Source organism: Ovis canadensis, chromosome 20, assembly GCF_042477335.2.
Source record: "Ovis canadensis isolate MfBH-ARS-UI-01 breed Bighorn chromosome 20, ARS-UI_OviCan_v2, whole genome shotgun sequence".
Taxonomy (NCBI): Eukaryota; Metazoa; Chordata; class Mammalia; order Artiodactyla; family Bovidae; genus Ovis; species Ovis canadensis.
The window spans coordinates 41,015,016-41,033,719 of NC_091264.1; the positions used below are offsets into that span (position 1 = coordinate 41,015,016).

The 18,704-nt window shown below is 36.8% G+C and overlaps 1 protein-coding gene across 1 annotated transcript in view; it reads left to right on the plus strand.

The window, feature by feature from the left end:
* LOC138425143 (butyrophilin subfamily 1 member A1-like) overlaps positions 1 to 18,704 on the plus strand; it is a 50,159-nt gene that overhangs the window by 12,352 nt on the left and 19,103 nt on the right. The window contains exon 2 of the mRNA XM_069562755.1: positions 16,424 to 16,508. Within this exon, the coding sequence (XP_069418856.1) occupies positions 16,424 to 16,508 (85 nt within the window). The remainder of the gene's footprint in view (positions 1 to 16,423; positions 16,509 to 18,704) is intronic.

The window sequence follows — 18,704 nt, forward strand, 5'->3', positions numbered from 1 at the left end:
TTGATCCTTTGATCATTATGTAGTGGCCTTCTTTGTCTTTTTTCACAGCCTTTGTTTTAAAGTCTAGTTTATCAGATATGGGTATTGCTACTCCTGCTTTCTTTTGGTCTCTACATGCATGGAATATCTTTTTCCAGCCCTTCACTTTCAGTCTGTATGTGTCCCTTGTTTTGAGGTGGGTCTCTTGTAGGCAGCATATATAGGGGTCTTGTTTTTGTATCCATTCAGCCATTCTTTGTCTTTTGCTTGGGGCACTCAACCCATTTACATTTAAGGTAATTATTGATAAGTATGATCCAATTGCCATTTACTTTATTGTTTTGGGTTCGGGTTTATACACCCTTTTTGTGTTTCCTGTCTAGAGAATATCCTTTATCATTTGTTGGAGAGCTGGTTTGGTGGTGCTGAATTCTCTCAGCTTTTGCTTGTCTGGAAAGCTTTTGATTTCTCCTTCATATTTGAATGAGATCCTTGCTGGGTACAGTAATCTGGGCTGTAGGTTATTTTCTTTCATCACTTTAAGTATGTCTTGCCGTTCCCTCCTGGCCTGAAGAGTTTCTATTGAAAGATCAACTGTTATCCTTATGGGAATCCCCTTGTGTGTTATTTGTTGTTTTTCCCTTGCTGCTTTTAATATTTGTCCTTTGCGTTTGATCTTTGTTAATTTGATTAATATGTGTCTTGGGATGTTTTGCCTTGGGTTTATCCTGTTTGGGACTCTCTGTGTTTCTTGGACTTGGGTGATTATTTCCTTCCCCATTTTAGGGAAGTTTTCAACTATTATCTCCTCAAGGATTTTCTCATGGTCTTTCTTTTTGTCTTCTTCATCTGGGACTCCTATAATTCGAATGTTGGAGCGTTTCATATTGTCCTGGAGGTCTCTGAGATTGTCCTCATTTCTTTTAATTCGTTTTTCTTGTTTCCTCTCTGATTCATTTATTTCTACCTTCTATCTTCTATTTCACTAATCCTATCTTCTGCCTCTGTTATTCTACTATTTGTTGCCTCCAGAGTGTTTCTGATCTCATTTATTGCATTATTCATTATATATTGACTCTTTTTTATTTCTTCTAGGTCCTTGTTAAACCTTTCTTGCATCTTCTCAGTCCTTGTCTCCAGGCTATTTATCTGTGATTCCATTTTGATTTCAAGATTTTGGATCATTTTCACTGTCATTATTTGGAATTCTTTCTCAGGTAGATTCCCTATCTCTTCCTATTTTGTTTGGTTTGGTGGGCATTTCTCTTGTTCCTTTACCTGCTGGGCATTCCTCTGTCTCTTCATCTTGGTTAGATTGCTGCATTTGGGGTGCCCTTTCTGTATTCTGGGAATTTGTGGAGTTCTCTTTATTATGGAGTTTCCTCGCTGTGGGTGGCGTTGTATCAGTGGCTTGTCAAGGTTTCTTGGTTAGGGAAGCTTGTGTCAGAGTTCTGGTGGGTGGAGCTGGATTTCTTCTCTCTGGAGTGCAGTGAAGTGTCCAGTAATGAATTATGAGCTGTCTATGGTTTTGGAGTAACTTTGAGCTGCCTGTATATTGAAGCTCAGGGGTGTGTTCCTGTGTTGCTGGAGAATTTGCCTGGTATGTCTTGCAGTGGAACTTGTTGGCCCTTGTGTTGGTTTCAGTGTAGGTATGGAGGCATTTGATGAGCTCCTATTGATTAATGTTCATGGATTCAGGATTTCTCTGATGTTCTCAGGATTTGGACTTAAGCCACCTGCTTCTGCTTTTCAGTTTTATTTTTACAGTAGCCTCAGGACTTCTCCATCTATACAGCACCAATGATAAAACATCTAGGTTAAAGATGAAAAGTTTCTCCACAGTGAGGGACACCCATAAAGGTTCACTGGTTACATGGAGAAGAGAAGAGGGAGGGGGTAGTTAGAGGTGACTGGAATGAGATGAGGTGGGATCAAAAGAGGAGATAGCAATCTAGCCAGTAATCACTTCCTCATGTGCGCTCCACAGTCTGAACCCCTCAGAGATGTTCACGGAGTTATACAGGGAAAAGGAGAGGGAGGAAGTAGACAGAGGTGGCCAGGAGGATAAAAGAGGGAAATGAAAAGGAGAGAGACAGATCCAGCCACTAACCAGTTCCCTGAGTGTTCTCCACTGTTTGGAACACACAGAGATCACAGAGTTGGGTAGAGAAGAGAAGGGAGAGGGAGGAGACAGAGACAACCTGGTGGAGAAAAAGGAGAGTCCAAAGGAGGAGAGAGTGGTCAAGCCAGTAATCTCGCTCTCAGGTAAAATTGGGTACTGAAGATTGGGTTTTTAAATGTACAAAATTGACAACAAATACTAAAAAGCAAAGATTAAAAATCTAGAGTAGAGGTTGGATTTTCAGATATACAATATTAAAGAAAATAATAAGAAGAAGAAGAAAAACACAAAGTCACGAGAATTATTAAAAAACAACAAAACCAACCACAAAATATATATATATGGCGTTTGCTTTAAAAATAGGGTCTTTTTTTGGAAAAATAATAGTAGATTATAAAAATAAAAATTAAAGGAGAAATAGAGGACTTAAAAAAATTTTAAGTTAAAAAAAAGAAGAAAAGACAATCAAACAACATCAACAAAAAAAAAGAGAGAGAGAATGGTTGTAAAAATAGTAAACATATACTGGGACTTTGTCTGGTGTTGTGGGCAGTGTGGGGTCACTTCCAAGGTGGTTCCCTCTGTTTAGCTTCTTCTGTTTGCTGGTCTCTTCAGTGTCTGATTTCTGCCCTGACACAAGGGGGGCGGTGGTGGACACTTTTTTTCTTTTTAGGCTCACTTGTTCAGTTGCACTGTGGGGAGGGAGGGATGCTGCAAACAAATAACACTGGCGTGTGCTCACAGTGTCTCAGCCACTCTGGGCCTGCCCCTGCACACAGCGCACACTGCTCAGGCTCTACGGTGCTCAGCCGGGAACCGTCTGAGGCCGGCCCTAGGCTGCATGCACCTCCCCGGTCTAAGCAGCTCAGGCTTGGCTCTCAGGTAGCCCTCAGAGGCGCAGGTTCAGTTGGGCCTGCGTTTTGTGCCCTTCCCAGGACCGAGTAGCTCAGGCGTTTGGCGAGCACAGTTGCTGCGACTTATTGCCTTTCCCGTCCCTGCTGCTCGGTTTTCTGGGTGTATCACTGGCACCCCTTGTCAGGCGGATGGTGACTGTCCAGGACCCCAAGAAGTCTTAGCAAAGAAGCCTGCTTGCAGTTTCGTAGGTAAAGTCTCTCCGGGGCTGGGATTGCCCCCTTCCAGCCCTTCTGGCTGTGGCTGCCTGTCACCGGAGGGGGATGGTCTGCAGTCGGCTATTTCAGTTCCATCCTTTGTTCTGTGTGTGGTCCTGGCAGTGTCTTATGTTAGAGCTTTTCGCGTGGTAGCTATCTCTCAGTCTGGTATGCTAGGCCAAGTTAGTTCACTCTGGTTACACTTGGGGCATTCTGGCCTGATTCTTAAAAACCATTGCAGCCCGCGCCTCCCTGCCCAGCCCCCACTTGCTAGTGGCAGATGCAAGCATCTGCACTGCTTCTCTGCTGGGGGAGTTACGTTGGGCTCGTATTCTGTTGGCTTTAATTATTTATTTATTTTTCTTCCCTGTTATGTTGCCCTCTGTGCTTCCAAGGCTTGCCACAGACTTGGCAGCGAGAGTGTTTCCTGGTGTTTGGAAACTTCTCTCTTTTTAAGACTCCCTTCCCGGGACTGGACTGCCTTCCCGGGACAGAGCTCCCTCCCTAGCTCCTTTGTCTCTTTTTTCATCTTTTACATTTTTTCCTACCTGTTTTTGAAGACAATGATCTGCTTTTCTGGGTGCCTGATGTCCTCTGCCAGCATTCAGAAGTTGTTTTGTAGAATTTACTCAGCATTGAAATGTTCTTTTGATGAATTTGTGAGGGAGAAAGTGGTCTCCCTGTCCTATTCCTCCACCATCTTAGGACTGCCTCTCCTAACCTGAAAATTCTTAACCAAAACAAGCCTGACTCTCAAACTGAGCAAGCTCAATTCTGAAAGGAGAAAGGAAACATGAAAGTATTTGTAAATCAATAAAGTTTCATCATACCAAATTGTCAAGGTCTTGATAATACAAAAGACCATTGTCAACTTAAAAACAGTCACTGCACAAAAGTTGAGTTGTGTTTTACTTGGTGGGGAATTTTAAGACTTCAAGCCTGGAGACGGTATTTCAAGTGACCCTGAGAGAACTGCTCTGAGGAAGCAGGGGAAGAAGTCACGTTATATAGAAGTTTGCAACAAAGGGCATGCAGTCAGAAAATCAAAAATATTTTTGTGAATTAAACAGGACTAGATATCCTAAGTTAAGGAATTTAGCACTTTTTTATGTATGGGAGGATGCAAGAGTTTTCTGGGCTCACTGAAATCATCCTTTCCATATGCACCTCAGCTATCCTGGGGCCAGTATCCTGTTTTTTTTTCCACATCATGAGTTCCTCAGTGCTCACCATAAGGAGTGGCTGCAGCCTGGGGGCTTCCAGATTGCACAGATATGCTTCTCCTTCCTGAGCGCCCTGGAGGGCTGGAATTCCTGGCAACTGTGACATCCTTCTCACTCCTGTATTCTTGCCTGGGAAATCCCATGGACAGAGGAGCCAGGCAGACTATAGTCCATGGGTTCCCAAATGAGTCAGACGCAACTTAGCAACTGAACAGCAACAGCAGTAAGAGCCCAAGTGATGTCAGGTAAATCAAAAACAAAAGGATAACCACAAGTAGTATCATTCCTGAAATTTTTCCTCAGGTCAGCAAGATCACTCTTTTTCCTCTTTTAATTTTTGACCTATATTCTCAGAATAAAAGGAAGTTATCAGTCATATTGGTACATACGTGTATGCCTGCACATATATTGTGTATGTATTTGTGTTTGTCTATACTGTGTTACATTTAATATTGTATGTGAAATTTCCACTAAATTTAAATTCCTTTTCATTTCTGAGGCATATTTATAATGGTGTTTCCTTTTATTTTTTTCAGATGACCTTCAGAAAAAAATTGGTAAATTTTTCTTACCACTGCTATTCCAAACCCTCACTAAACTACCTTTTCTCAACAGTTTGAATATTTCCTGTCCTTTTAACCTTAAGCTATTTCTGGCTTCCTTTTGCATGGACATCTACTTTAACTTCCCAAATTATTTGCTTAGGAACTTCACTAATATTCTCTTCACTTCTGTTACCCTATACCTGATTCTTTCCCAATGCTTCCTTTGCCTGTTCCTATGTTCCTTCCCTATAAATACTGTTGCAATCTATCATTTAGAGTTTTGCCCATTTCATTATGTTTTGTGAGGTGAAGGAGGTGAGACTGATCGAAACATGGTTTACATTCTATATTTATTTTCTGGAGCACTTCCATTCCACTTGGAACCTCTGTTATGTTTTCAAAGAAGAAACTGAAAAATGCAAATTAATAGTTATAAAAACTGCAATGTCTTTTCAATAATTAACCAATGATGTTATATCTTAAGAAAAATTCATATATTGTATATCTAAAATTCAGGACTTTTATGTGAATGATAAGGAAAGCTGTTGTCTTAGGATGATTTTGACGAATCCAAAATTTGTTTTCAATACACACTTAAAATTTCAAAGATTAACATCTTCCTGAGTGACTGAATGACTTCACTTTCACTTTTCGCTTTCATGCATTGGAGAAGGCAATGGCAACCCACTCCAGTGTTCTTGCCTGGAGAATCCCAGGGACGGAGGAGCCTGGTGGGCTGCAGTCCATGGGGTCGCTAAGAGTCAGACACGACTGAGAGACTTCACTTTCATTTTACTAATAACATGCTTCAGTTGTATCTTGGCTTGCATATTGGATTGAACTTGGGTACCTATCCCTTTAAAGCATGTAGCAGGCTTCATAAGACTATTAACACAGGTCAAATTTCTGACAGACAGGTACTTTAACTATACAGTTTATCATCACATTTACAGACCCATTTCATCTATGTGAGCATGTTTGTCTTTTGTTATGAAAAAGCTGGAAAGCCAAATACAAGACCAAATATTGATTTGGCTTATCCCAGCAGAAGCTCCATTTTACCTTAATTTCCTTTCCTATAGTAATTCCTGTGCAGAAAAGGATGAGGGAATAAAAAGCAGCATTACCTCGCATGAGTGATGTGGCCTTTGGAACATTAGGTTCCCACTCTTAGACAAGGGAGGTCATTTTTATTGAATGAGTAAATGATGGGAAGTCTCTGTTTACATTGTGCCTGCGTTTGGTTTACATGGCTCTTTCTTCCCTTTATTTTTCAGATAAGGGGGAACAGGATAAATGTAAGTCCCGTTAATGTTTCACAGTTTGCAGTTTGTCATGTTTCTTTTGTTTCTTTGACTTTGGTCTTCAGTCTCAGCAATCATCTTCCTCAACTGCAATGTACATATAGCTTTACGTCATTCTTTCTCATTTTATGATTATTTCAACTGAAGTCTGCCCCCTTCATTTGTTATTCAATGCTCTATTACTTTTGCTTTGATTTGTCCCATCTGTGTAATTCCTGTAGACATTTTCCTCTTGGTAAAGTGTATATGCATACTAACTTACCTATAAAATTTCGCCATTTTTAAGTTTCTGATTTGAAATTTTTGTCCAAGATATTTTCATTCATTTGATTAAAAAACCCCTTCACTGCCACTTAATATTTCATCTCCATTCCCTTTATTTTACTTTGTGAAGGTAAGTTTCATTGAAGAATAAGTTAAAATCAAACTCGCATAAAATACAGTTATGTATTAATCAGTTGACAAAAATATTTGAAAAGAAGTACCACAAACCTGAAGGTGACATAAAGCAGCTGTTTGGGATTCTGTAATTCAGAATCTGTTTGGTGATTTCATATGGCAAAACCACCACTCAAGGACAGTTGAGTATTTATATTTAATAGTATGCAAAGATAAAAAACTGAGAAACAAGATTACACACTGCCACAGGAATCATAAAAATTTTATCATTTCAGAAAATGCATTCCTTTTTCCCTTCTTCATTTACTGAATACTACTCATTTCTCAAAAGAGATTTTCAGATACTTTATGTGTGCCTTTCTGCATATCGTGGTGCATTTGATTTTTGTGTGTTTATCTGCACCCTAATAATTTAATTTTATATACAATTTTTCACCAAATTTTAATTTCTTGCCTTTTCAATGAAATTTACATTGACACTTCATTTTACAGATGAAATTCAGAAAAAAATTGTAAACTATCTTTGATTTCCCTCTATTCCCAAAACACTTTAAAATGCCTGCTCTCCTAATGTCTTAATCATATCCCAAGTTTTAGTCAATATGCCATCTTTGCTTGTACTCTTCTTGATTTCTACCATTCTAGGGCAATATTTTGCTTGTCAACTTCTCCCATATTTTTTTCCTTTTCTGGTTTATCAGGGCCTGAATAAAATCTGAAGTGACTCATTGGTCAAGCGTAAACTTGAGGGTCATTCTTAAACTGCCCCAAATCTTGTGGCTCTCAAATATGCAAATACCTGACATAATTTATTTCCTGGAATTTTTTATATCCAATGAGAGTGACTTTAATTCATTCATTTGCAAGTACTGCAAATATTTGTGAAAAGATTTTATATTGTTAGGAAAGTCAAATACCAATACATTTATCAAAGGAGACTACTTTATGTGAATGTCACCATATGCAATTTTCTTGTAATGCTTCCAAAAGATCTCTTTCCATAAAACCATAATTCTTCATTAAAGTTTTAATATCTTGTTTTTCTAGTGACATTTTTCAACATTATTTTGTTTTGTCAGAGGAAATCAAATTTCTCTCTTTAATGCAGGCAGCACAGATCATGTAGTCACTGCTTCTGATACTATTTTGAACGAATGGATCATTTGTTCTCTGGTTCCTCTGCTCTTTTTCACTATTTCAGTTTACATGGGAGCGTGTTAATATTTTTTTCTGAAAAGCTAATCAAGATACAATGAACTCCATTTTAGCATGTGCTAAAATAGCAATTCACCAAAAACAGAGTCATGTCATCACTTCTTAACAGAATGTGACTAAGGTTCCTAAGAACCAAACCCTGCGTTTTCTTTTGAAGCAGTTCAGTATTCTCTAATTCACTGTTTGTGGATGCTTTATACAACATAGCTACAACAAATATGAGACTTGATAATTTACATACAGTAGCAGCCAAAGAACTTATGAAATTTAACCAACCAACCAAATAAACAGCCACCCAAGTGAGTCCCATGAATCAATAAACTATTTAAAGGATAATCACTAGTAGTATCATCCCTGAAATTTTTCCTCAAGTCAGTAAGATCACTCCTTTTCTTTTTTCAATTTTTATCAATATTCTCAGGACAAAAAGAAGCTTTCAGTAACATTGGTACGTGTATGTGCCTGCACATGTGTGTGTATATATCAGTTATATATAATATTGTGTGTGAATTATCCACTTAAATTGAATTCTTTTGTGCTTCTGTGGCATGATATTTATCGTGGTGTTCCATTTTTATTTTTCAGATGACTTTCAGAAGAAATTTGGTAAATTTCTCTCACAGCTGTGATATTCCAAAACACTCTGAATTACACTTTCAGTGTTTTTAACATTCCCTGTCTTTGTAACTGTTGGCCATCTGTTGACTTGTTTTGTTCCTGGGTATCTATTCTACCTTTCTGAATTATTCATGAACTTCACTGACATTATATTCTCTCAATTTTTATTACCCTAGACTTGATTCTTTCTCAGTGCTTCCGGTTTCACTTCCTATATTCCCTCCCTGTATAAACACTCTTCTCTCATCCAAAGCCCTGTCAGTTTCATAAGGAGTTTTGTGAGAGGAAGGGTGGAGATTGATGAGCACGTGGTTTACATTCTATATTTGTTTTCTGGTACCCTGTCAATAACTTAGGGCTTCTATCATGTATTCAATGTTCAGGGGGCCATTAATAAGCCATCAATACTGCCTAAACTTTATAAGACAGGACTCCACATTTCCTGAGTGAAGTTTCTCCAATTCTTGTCCTGTCAAAGGCTGTAAATTCAGATGTACTGCATAGGTCCAGTGTGGGCTTTAGGCTCACATATGCAATGCCCGTGATTACTTACTGAGTCTTGTCTCAAGTGTTGAGATATTTTGCATATCATTTCCTGGGTTTACTTTCTTCACACCATAGGAGTTTTGCTGTCTTTTTCTTGCATTTTATTGACATAATTTTTAACTTGGAAAACTGCAATAAATTTGAGTGTTTGTATTGTGGAAGGACTTATAGTGAGCAAAGGTCGTTTATAACATATTTCTCCATTTTGAAATTTTATGTGAATAACATGAGAGACTAGACTAACTCCTAACTGTTTGTTTAAAAAAAAAAAAAACACTAACATTAATAGAACCATTAAAAGTTTAACATCCTTCCTTTTATAGAAATATTTTTCAATTATATATTTCTGTTACAGATTGACTGGAAATAGGGAATACATCTCTTCAATGTATGAATCATGACATGTAACTACTGCTGCTGATAGTTTTAGCTAGATGGGTGCTTTTACCATAGGCTTTCTCATGGCTTCTTAAGTACCTGACTCCAAGACTCTTGATTAAGTGTTTATGACTATCTTATGCAACAGATAAGTAGCCATCAAGAAAATTACTATAGCAAACATACTGACTTATAAGAGCCTAAATAAAATTAAAAGGTACACAAACTTTGAAAATTAACTACCTAAACTAATATTTCTAAAAATTACTCTTCATTTAGAGAATTGAATGCAATTTCTTTTTTTCTTTCTCTTTCTTAACATAGAATATTCTCTGGACAAAATCAAGGCCACTATTGGTGAGTTTATTTTGTGTTCATAATATGCATATGTGAATATGTTTCAGTGTATCTAGAGAGTGTTAACATTATTTTTGGATTCTTCAAAATATTTCACTTTTCTTCATGTTTGTTTTCCATGGCGTCTACATGAAGCTTTCCATTTTATTTTCCAGGTGATCTTCTAAAAAACCTTAGTAAATTTGTAACAACTTTCACTCCAATAACTCTCTCATTGCCTGCTTCAGCATTATCTTGAACATCCCCTGCTCCCTTATCATTATGCCATCCACCGGCTCACTTTTCACCTCCATGCAATTTTAGAATATAAGCCTCTTTCTTATTTGATTCCTTTCATTGCTGTTTCCCTATGTTCCATCCACCCTTGCTCATTACACCTTTTCCATTTCCATCCTATTATATTGCCTTGTCTGTTTGCCCAGGACTTGCCAAACTTGTTTTGATTTTCTGAGGTAAAGGGATTGGACTGACCATCACATGGTTTACCATTCTATGTTTTCTGAAAATTGTCAGTTAATTTAGTACCTTAACAAGTTCTCAAGTTGAAGGAGACATTACTATACTATTAATTCCTTCCCAAATTTAAGATATGAGGATTTCCAATTTGATAATGAAGTTTCTCCTCCCATTTTCCTGTTAAAGATCTTATATAAAACCTGATGCCCTCCACTGGTTAACTGTAAGACTGAGTCAGTCACATGCTTTCACTGTTTTTCAATATATTACTCAAATATTCCTGTTTTAAAAATATTTTACAATATTTTTCTGTCTTTTTTTACTTTATTTTTTATGCTTTTGCATTTTTTATTCATGTAATTAATAGTTATAAAAACTGCAATGTCTTTTAAATAAATATACAAGGATGTTATATCTTAAGAAAAATTCACATATAGTATATCTAAAATTCAGGAAAGCTATTTTCCTAGATGATTCCAAAAATTTTTTTCAATACGCATTTCAAATTTCAAAGTTTAACATCCTCCTTTGTTAATGATATGCTTCAATTGTATCTTGGCTTGCATGTCAGATCGAACTTGGGTACATATCCCTTAATGCATGTAGCAGGCTTCATATGAATATTCATATGAGTATTACCACAGGTCAAATTTCTGACAGGTACTTTCACTGTGCACGTTTGTGTCACCTTTCCAGACCCATTTCATCTATGTGAGCATGTTTGTCTTTTGTTATGAAAAAGCTGGAAAGCCCAACTCAAGACCAAGTTTTTTTTTTTTAATTTTATTTAATTTAAGGATAATTGCTTTACAGAATTTTGTTGTTTTCTGTCAAACCTCAGCATGAATCAGCCATAGGTATACATATATCCCCTCCCTTTTGAAACTCCCTCTCATCTCTCTCCCCACCACACCCCTCTAGGTTGATACAGAGCCCCTGTTTGAGTGTCCTGAGACATACAGCAAATGCCCATTGGCTATCTATTTTACATATGGTAATGTAAGTTTCCATGTTACTCTCTCCATACATCTCACCCTCTCTCCCTCTCTCCCCATGTCTATTCTCTATATCTGTTTCTCCATTGTTGCCCTGAAAATAGATTCTTCAGTACCATTTTTCTAGATTCTGTATATGTGTATTCAGTTCAGTTCAGTTCAGTTGCTCAGTCGAGTCCAACTCCTTGTGACCCTATGAATCACAGCACGCCAGGCCTCCCTGTCCATCACCAACTCCTGGAGTTCACTCAAACTCATGTCCATCTAGTCAGTGATGCCATCCAGCCATCTCATCCTCGGTCGGCCCCTTCTCCTCCTGTCCGCAATCCCTCCCAGCATTGGGGTCTTTTCCAATGGGTCAACTCTTTGCATGAGGTGGCCAAAGTATTAGCGTTTCAGCTTCAGCATCAGTCCTTCCAATGAACACCCAGGACCAATCTCCTTTAGGATGGACTGGTTGGATTTCCTTGCAGTCCAAGGGACTCTCAAGAGTCTTCTCCAACACCATAGTTCAAAAGCATCAATTCTTCGTCACTTAGCTTCCTTCACAGTCCAACTCTCACATCTATACATGACCACAGGAAAAACCATAGCGTTGACTAGACGGACCTTTGTTGGCAAAGTAATGTCTCTGCTTTTCAATATGCTATCTAGGTTGGTCATAACTTTCCTTTCAAGGACCAAGAGTCTTTTAATTTCATGGCTGCAATCACCATCCGCAGTGATTTTGGAGCCCCCAAAAGTAAAGTCTGACACTGTTTCCACTGTTTCCCCATCTATCTGCCATGAAGTGATGGGACCAGATGCCATGATCTTAGTTTTCTGAATGTTGAGCTTTAAGCCAACTTTTCCACTCTCCTCTTTCACTTTCATCAAGAGGCTGCTTAGTTCCTCTTCACTTTCTGCCATAAAGGTGGTGTCATCTGCATATCTGAGGTTATTGATATGTCTCCCAGCAATCTTGATTCCAGCTAGTGCTTCTTCCAGCCCAGCGTTTCTCATGATGTACTCTGCATAGAAGTTAAATAAGCAGGGTGACAATATACAGCCTTGACATACTCCTTTTCCTATTTGGAACCAGTCTGTTGTTCCATGTCCAGTTCTAACTGTTGCTTTCTGACCTGCATATAGGTTTCTCAAGAGTATCTCTAACTTTCTCAAAGAGATCTCTAGTCTTTCCCATTCTGTTGTGTTCCTCTATTTCTTTGCACTGATCACTGAAGAAGGCTTTCTTATCTCTTCTTGCTATTCTTTGGAACTCTGCATTCAGATACTTGTATCTTTCCTTTTCTCCTTTGCTTTTCACTTCTCTTCTTTTCACAGCCATTTATAAGGCCTCCTCAGACAGCCATTTTGCTTTTTTGCATTTCTTTTCCATGGGGATGGTCTTGATCCCTGTCTCCTGTACAATGTCACGAACCTCTGTCCACAGTTCATCAGGCACTCTGTCTATCAGATCTAGTCCCTTAAAATCTATTTCTCACTTCCACTGTATAATTATAATGGATTTGATTTAGGTCATACCTGAATGGTCTAGTGGTATGTATGTTCATATACAATATTTATTCAGCTTATCCCAGAGGATAAACTGGGATAAACTGAATTCACTTTACCTGATTTCCCTTCCTATAGTTATTCCTTTGCCACAAAGGATGAGAGAATAAAAAGCAGCATTACCTCGCATGAGTGATGTGGCCTTTGGAACATTAGATTCCAACTCTTAGACAAGGGAGGTCATTTTTATTGAATGAGTAAATGATGGGAAGGAATCAAATTATTGTCTCCTTTTACATTGTGCCTGCATTTGGTTTACATGGCTCGCTCTTCCCTTTATTTTTCAGATAAGGGGGAACAGGATAAATGTAAGTCCCATTAATGTTTCACAGTTTGCAGTTTGTCGTGTTTCTTTCATTTCTTTAACTTTGGTCTTCAGTCTCAGCAATCATCTTCCTCAACTGCAATGTACATATAACTTTGCATCATTCTTTCTCATTTTATGATTATTTCAACTGAAGTCTGCCCCCTTCATTTGTTATTCAATGCTCTATTACTTTTGCTTTGATTTGTCCCATCTGTGTAATTCCTGTAGACATTTTCCTTTGGGGAAAGTGTATATGCATACTAAATTACCTATAAAATTTTTAAGTTTCTGATTTGAAATTTTTGTCCAAGATATTTTCATTCATTTGTTTTAAAAGCCCCTTCACTGCCACTTAATATTTCATCTCCATTCCCTTATTTTACTTTGTGAAGGCAAGTTTCATTGAGGAATGAGTTAAAATCAAACTGTCATAAAATACAGTTACATATTAATCAGTTGACTAAAATGTGGAAAGAGGCACCATGAACCTGAAAGTGATAACCTATAAGAGCAGTTGCTTAGGATCCAATAATTCAGTGTTTGGTGATTTTATATGGCAAAACTACCACTCTAGGACAGTTGTGTATTTATTGATATGTTTAACAACATGCAAATCACTTATTAAAGATAAAAAAGTTGGTAACAAAAGAGTACATATTGCTGAGTGTGTTAGTCTTTCAGTTATGTTCAACTCTTTGCAACCCCATGGACTGTAGCCTTCCAGGCTCCTCTGTCCAGGGAATTCTCCAGGCCAAACATATTGCTGAAAGGAATCATAATAATTTCATCAGATATTTAACAAAAAAAAATGTTTCTTGTCTTCTCAATTCAAAAATGTATTCCTTTTTTCCTTATTCATTTATTGAATACTATTCATTTCTCTAAAGGGAAATTTCAAATGCTGTATGTGTGCCTGTGTGTGTGTTGGTGTAAATGAGTGGGGTTTGTGTGTTTATCTGTATCCTAATTATTTAAATTTAGGTACAGTTTTTAACAAATATGAATTTTTTGTGTATTTCTTTCCACTGACATTTATATTGACATTTCTTTGAATTTTACAGATGAAAATTTTAAAAACTGTAAAGTGTCTTTGACATCCCTTTATTCCCAAAAGATTTTAAAATACTTGCTTTCCTGATGTCTTAATCATATACCAGTTTTCAGTCAATGTACCATCCTTGCCTAGCACTATCCAGATCTCTGCCACTCTAAGGCAATATTTTGCTTGTTGACTTCTCCCATAGTGCTTTCTTTTCTGGTCTTCAATACCTGAATAATATCTGAAATCATTCATTGGTCACATGTAAACTTGAGGGTCATTCTTACACTGCCCTAAATCTGCTATTCCAAGTATTAAAATACTTTTCACCATTTTCCCCTCCAATGTTTTATATCTGAAGAGAATAATTTTAATTCATTGTTCCTTACTTTTATTAACACAACTGTCAATTTGGTCAACAGCAAGTACTTCAAATATTTGTGGAAAGATTTTGTATTGTTAGGGACTTTAAAAATAATACATATCTCTCAACTTGAATATTTTATGTGAATGAAGCCACAAACTATAGTCTTTAATGCTTTCAAAAATTTTTTCCAGAAGATGCAAAATTATCCATTAAAATGTAAATATCCTATTTTTTAATGACATTTTTCAGTATATGTTTATTTGCAGAGAAAAGTCAGATTACTTCTTTAAATCATGCAGGCAGTGCTACATATACTATTTTGAACAAATGAGTGATTCTTTTTCTCCTAAGTTCCTCATCTCTTCCTAACCAATTCTGCTTTCATGGGCACATGTTTACATTTTTTTCTGAAAAGGCAGTCACGATATGATGAGCTTCATTTTGCCATGGGCTAAAACAACAGTTCACCAGAAAGAAAATCATGTCCTCATTGCTTAACAAAGTGTAAATAGAGGTTCCTAAGAACCAAAACCTACATTTTCTCTTGAAGCAGTCCAGTATTCTCTAATTCACTGTTTGTGAATACTTTATGCAACATAGCTACAATAATTGTGAGACTTAATAATATATATTTAGTAGCAGCCAAAAAATTTATTAAAGGTAATCTACCAAACAATAACAGCCCATGTAGTGTCCAAATAATTCAAGAACATTTTTGCATGGTGAACCCCACTACTAATATGCCTGAAATTTTTACTCAAGTCAGTAAGATTGATCCTTTTCTGTCTTTAACTTTTGATCAAAACCAAAGGAAGCTGTCAGAAACTGCGGCACATTGTGTATATCACATTTGTATATGAGTTTGCACTTGTTTAAATCTTATTACATTTTATGTGAATTTTTCGCTAAATTTGAATTTCCCTGGTGCTTTAATCCCATTATACTTACCTGTATATTTTCTTTTAAGTTTTCATTTAATCTTTGGGAAAAAATTAGATAAATTTCCCTGAAAGCATTTTTATTCCAATAAGCTTTAAACAACTACTTTCTTGGTTCTTTTAACATTCCCTTTCTTTTTATCTATACACCAAATTTTCATTCGCACTTTATCTTATTCTCTACTCTTCTCTCCTCGATGTTTTTGTTTATGGACTTCTGTCATATTAAATTCTTTCCATCTATTACCCTAACCTGATTCTTTCTCAGTGCTTCTTGTTTCATTTCCTATATTCCCTCCCTATATTTCCTGTCTTCTTCTCTCATCCAGAGCCTTGTCAGTTTCACTATGAATTTTGTGAGATGAAGGGGATGAGACTGATGAGCATGTGGTTTACCTTCTGTATTTATTTTCTGGTACACTTTAAATAACTTAGGGTTTCTGTGATGCATTCAAAGTTCAAGGAGTCTTTAATATGCCACTGATACTTCTCCAAACTTTAAGACTAGACTCTGTATTTGCTGAGTGAATTTTTTCCAACTCTTATTCTTTCAAAGACTGTGCAAATTCAGGTGTACCTTGTAGATCTGATGTGGGCTTTAGGGTCATACATTCAATACCCTATACCATTCACTAGAGTCTTCTCTCAGGCACAGATATTTTACATACCACTTCTGGCTTAATTTTCCCTCATACCATGGGGAATTTTACTGTCTTTTTCTTGTATTTTATTGACATTATTATTAATTTGTCACACTGCAATAACTTTTAAGTGTCTGTGGAAGGACTTTATATATTGAGCAAAATTGTTTATATTTCTCTATTTTGAAATTTTGTGTGAATGACACGAGAAGCTAGAGTTCTAGGATACTTCTAAATATATATGTATATATTTAATGAAACACTAATATAACCATTAAAAGCTTAACAACCTTCCTTTTACAATATTTTTCAATTATATTTTTGGTTACAGATTAGATGGAACTAAGGAATACATCTCTTTAATGCATGAAGGACTTTATAGGTCTACTGCTATTGATAGAGTTTTAGCCAGATGGGTGCTTTCGTTGTAGGCTTCTTCATGATTTCTTAAGCACTTTAAGCACTCAAGTACATGTGCATGTTTAGATTGTATTCTGAGAAAAAGGAGAAAGTCCAGTGAAACATATATGACTGATGCTGTTTATCCCAGAAGAAATCTTCTTCTACCTCATAGTGTCATTTTCCATCTCTATAAATTTTGCATCAGGTGGTGTGTGTGTGTGTGTGTGTGTGTGTGTGTGTGTAATACACCTTTGCCCTGTTTGACAAGGTGTCCTTTGGAAATATTTGCTTCCAATTTAAAATATATTGGTCACTTTGAAACTTGGAGTAAGCTACAAAAGCATTCCATATTTCTGTTCTCCTCCCATCAGATGTAGTCAATTCCTTTGTTGCAGTTTTTATTGTTGTTTTCTTTGTTTATATCACACTAATAGAGTTATTTTAAACTTAACATCCTTCTCTTCTAATGACATTTTCTATTACGACTTTATCTTCAAAGGGAATGAAATTTAGGAATATATTTCTTTAATGCATGTAGCAAGATTCATATGACTATTGTTATACATTGTTTTTGAAAAATGAATGCCTTTTATCTTTGCTTCCTCACCTCTTTTTAAGCTGTTCTTTTGTGCAAAACTGTGAGTCTGGCAATTTATTCTGAAAAATGTAGAAGGTTTAATACAGGACCAATGACAGACATTGTTTATCCAAGAGGAAGTTCTATTCTATCTCCTTCCCCAGTGTCTTTTCTTGTCTTGATTCCTTTAACATCAAAGGGTGAATGAAAGTAAAACAATCTTTTCCCAGATTTCTAGAAAGCCCTTCAAATCTTACAAAAAATTAGGTCATGTCTGAACCACAGAGTAAAGTATGGAAGTTTTTCCAATTTTTCCATGTTTCTTCCTCATATTGGATTATCATTTTAAATGCATTTTGAGTTCTTTTCCTTTTTTATGTGAAGAGAAAAAGGTCAAATTCCCAATGTAAAGGCATCTTCTTTGCTTACCTAGTCATGGATTCATTCTTTTTTTTTTAATTTTTTTTTTATTTTTTTTTTTTTAGTTTTTTATTTTTTTAATTTTAAAATCTTTAATTCTTACATGCATTCCCAAACATGAACCCCCCTCCCACCGCCCTCCCCATAACATCTTTCTGGGTCATCCCCATGCACCAGCCCCAAGCATGCTGCATCCTGCGTCAGATATAGACTGGCGATTCAATTCGCATGATAGTATACATGTTAGAATGTCATTCTCCCAAATCATCCCACCCTCTCCCTCTCCCTCTGAGTCCAAAAGTCCGTCGTACACATCTGTGTCTCTTTCCCTGTCTTGCATACAGGGTCGTCATTCCATCTTCCTAAATTCCATGTATATGTGTTAGTATACTGTATTGGTGTTTTTCTTTCTGGCTTACTTCACTCTGTATAATCGGCTCCAGTTTCATCCATCTCATCAGAACTGATTCAAATGAATTCTTTTTAACAGCTGAGTAATACTCCATTGTGTATATGTACCACAGCTTTCTTATCCATTCATCTGCTGATGGACATCTAGGTTGTTTCCATGTCCTGGCTATTATAAACAGTGCTGCGATGAACATTGGGGTACATGTGTCTCTTTCAATTCTGGTTTCCTCGGTGTGTATGCCCAGCAGTGGGATTGCTGGGTCATAAGGTAGTTCTATTTGCAATTTTTTAAGGAATCTCCACACTGTTCTCCATAGTGGCTGTACTAGTTTGCATTCCCACCAACAGTGTAGGAGGGTTCCCTTTTCTCCACACCCTCTCCAGCATTTATTGCTTGCAGATTTTTGGATCGCAGCCATTCTGACTGGTGTGAAGTGGTACCTCATTGTGGTTTTGATTTGCATTTCTCTAATAATGAGTGATGTTGAGCATCTTTTCATGTGTTTGTTAGCCATCCGTATGTCTTCTTTGGAGAAATGTCTATTTAGTTCTTTGGCCCATTTTTTGATTGGGTCGTTTATTTTTCTGGAGTTGAGCTGCATAAGTTGCTTGTATATTTTTGAGATTAGTTGTTTGTCAGTTGCTTCATTTGCTATTATTTTCTCCCACATGGATTCATTCTTTTCTGGTACCTTTATCTTTAAGTCTTTATACATACTTTTATGTAGTTTTGTCTCATTATTTTGTCTTTTCAGGTGAAATTCACCATTTTTATTTCTCATTCAATTTCCCCAGTTATCAC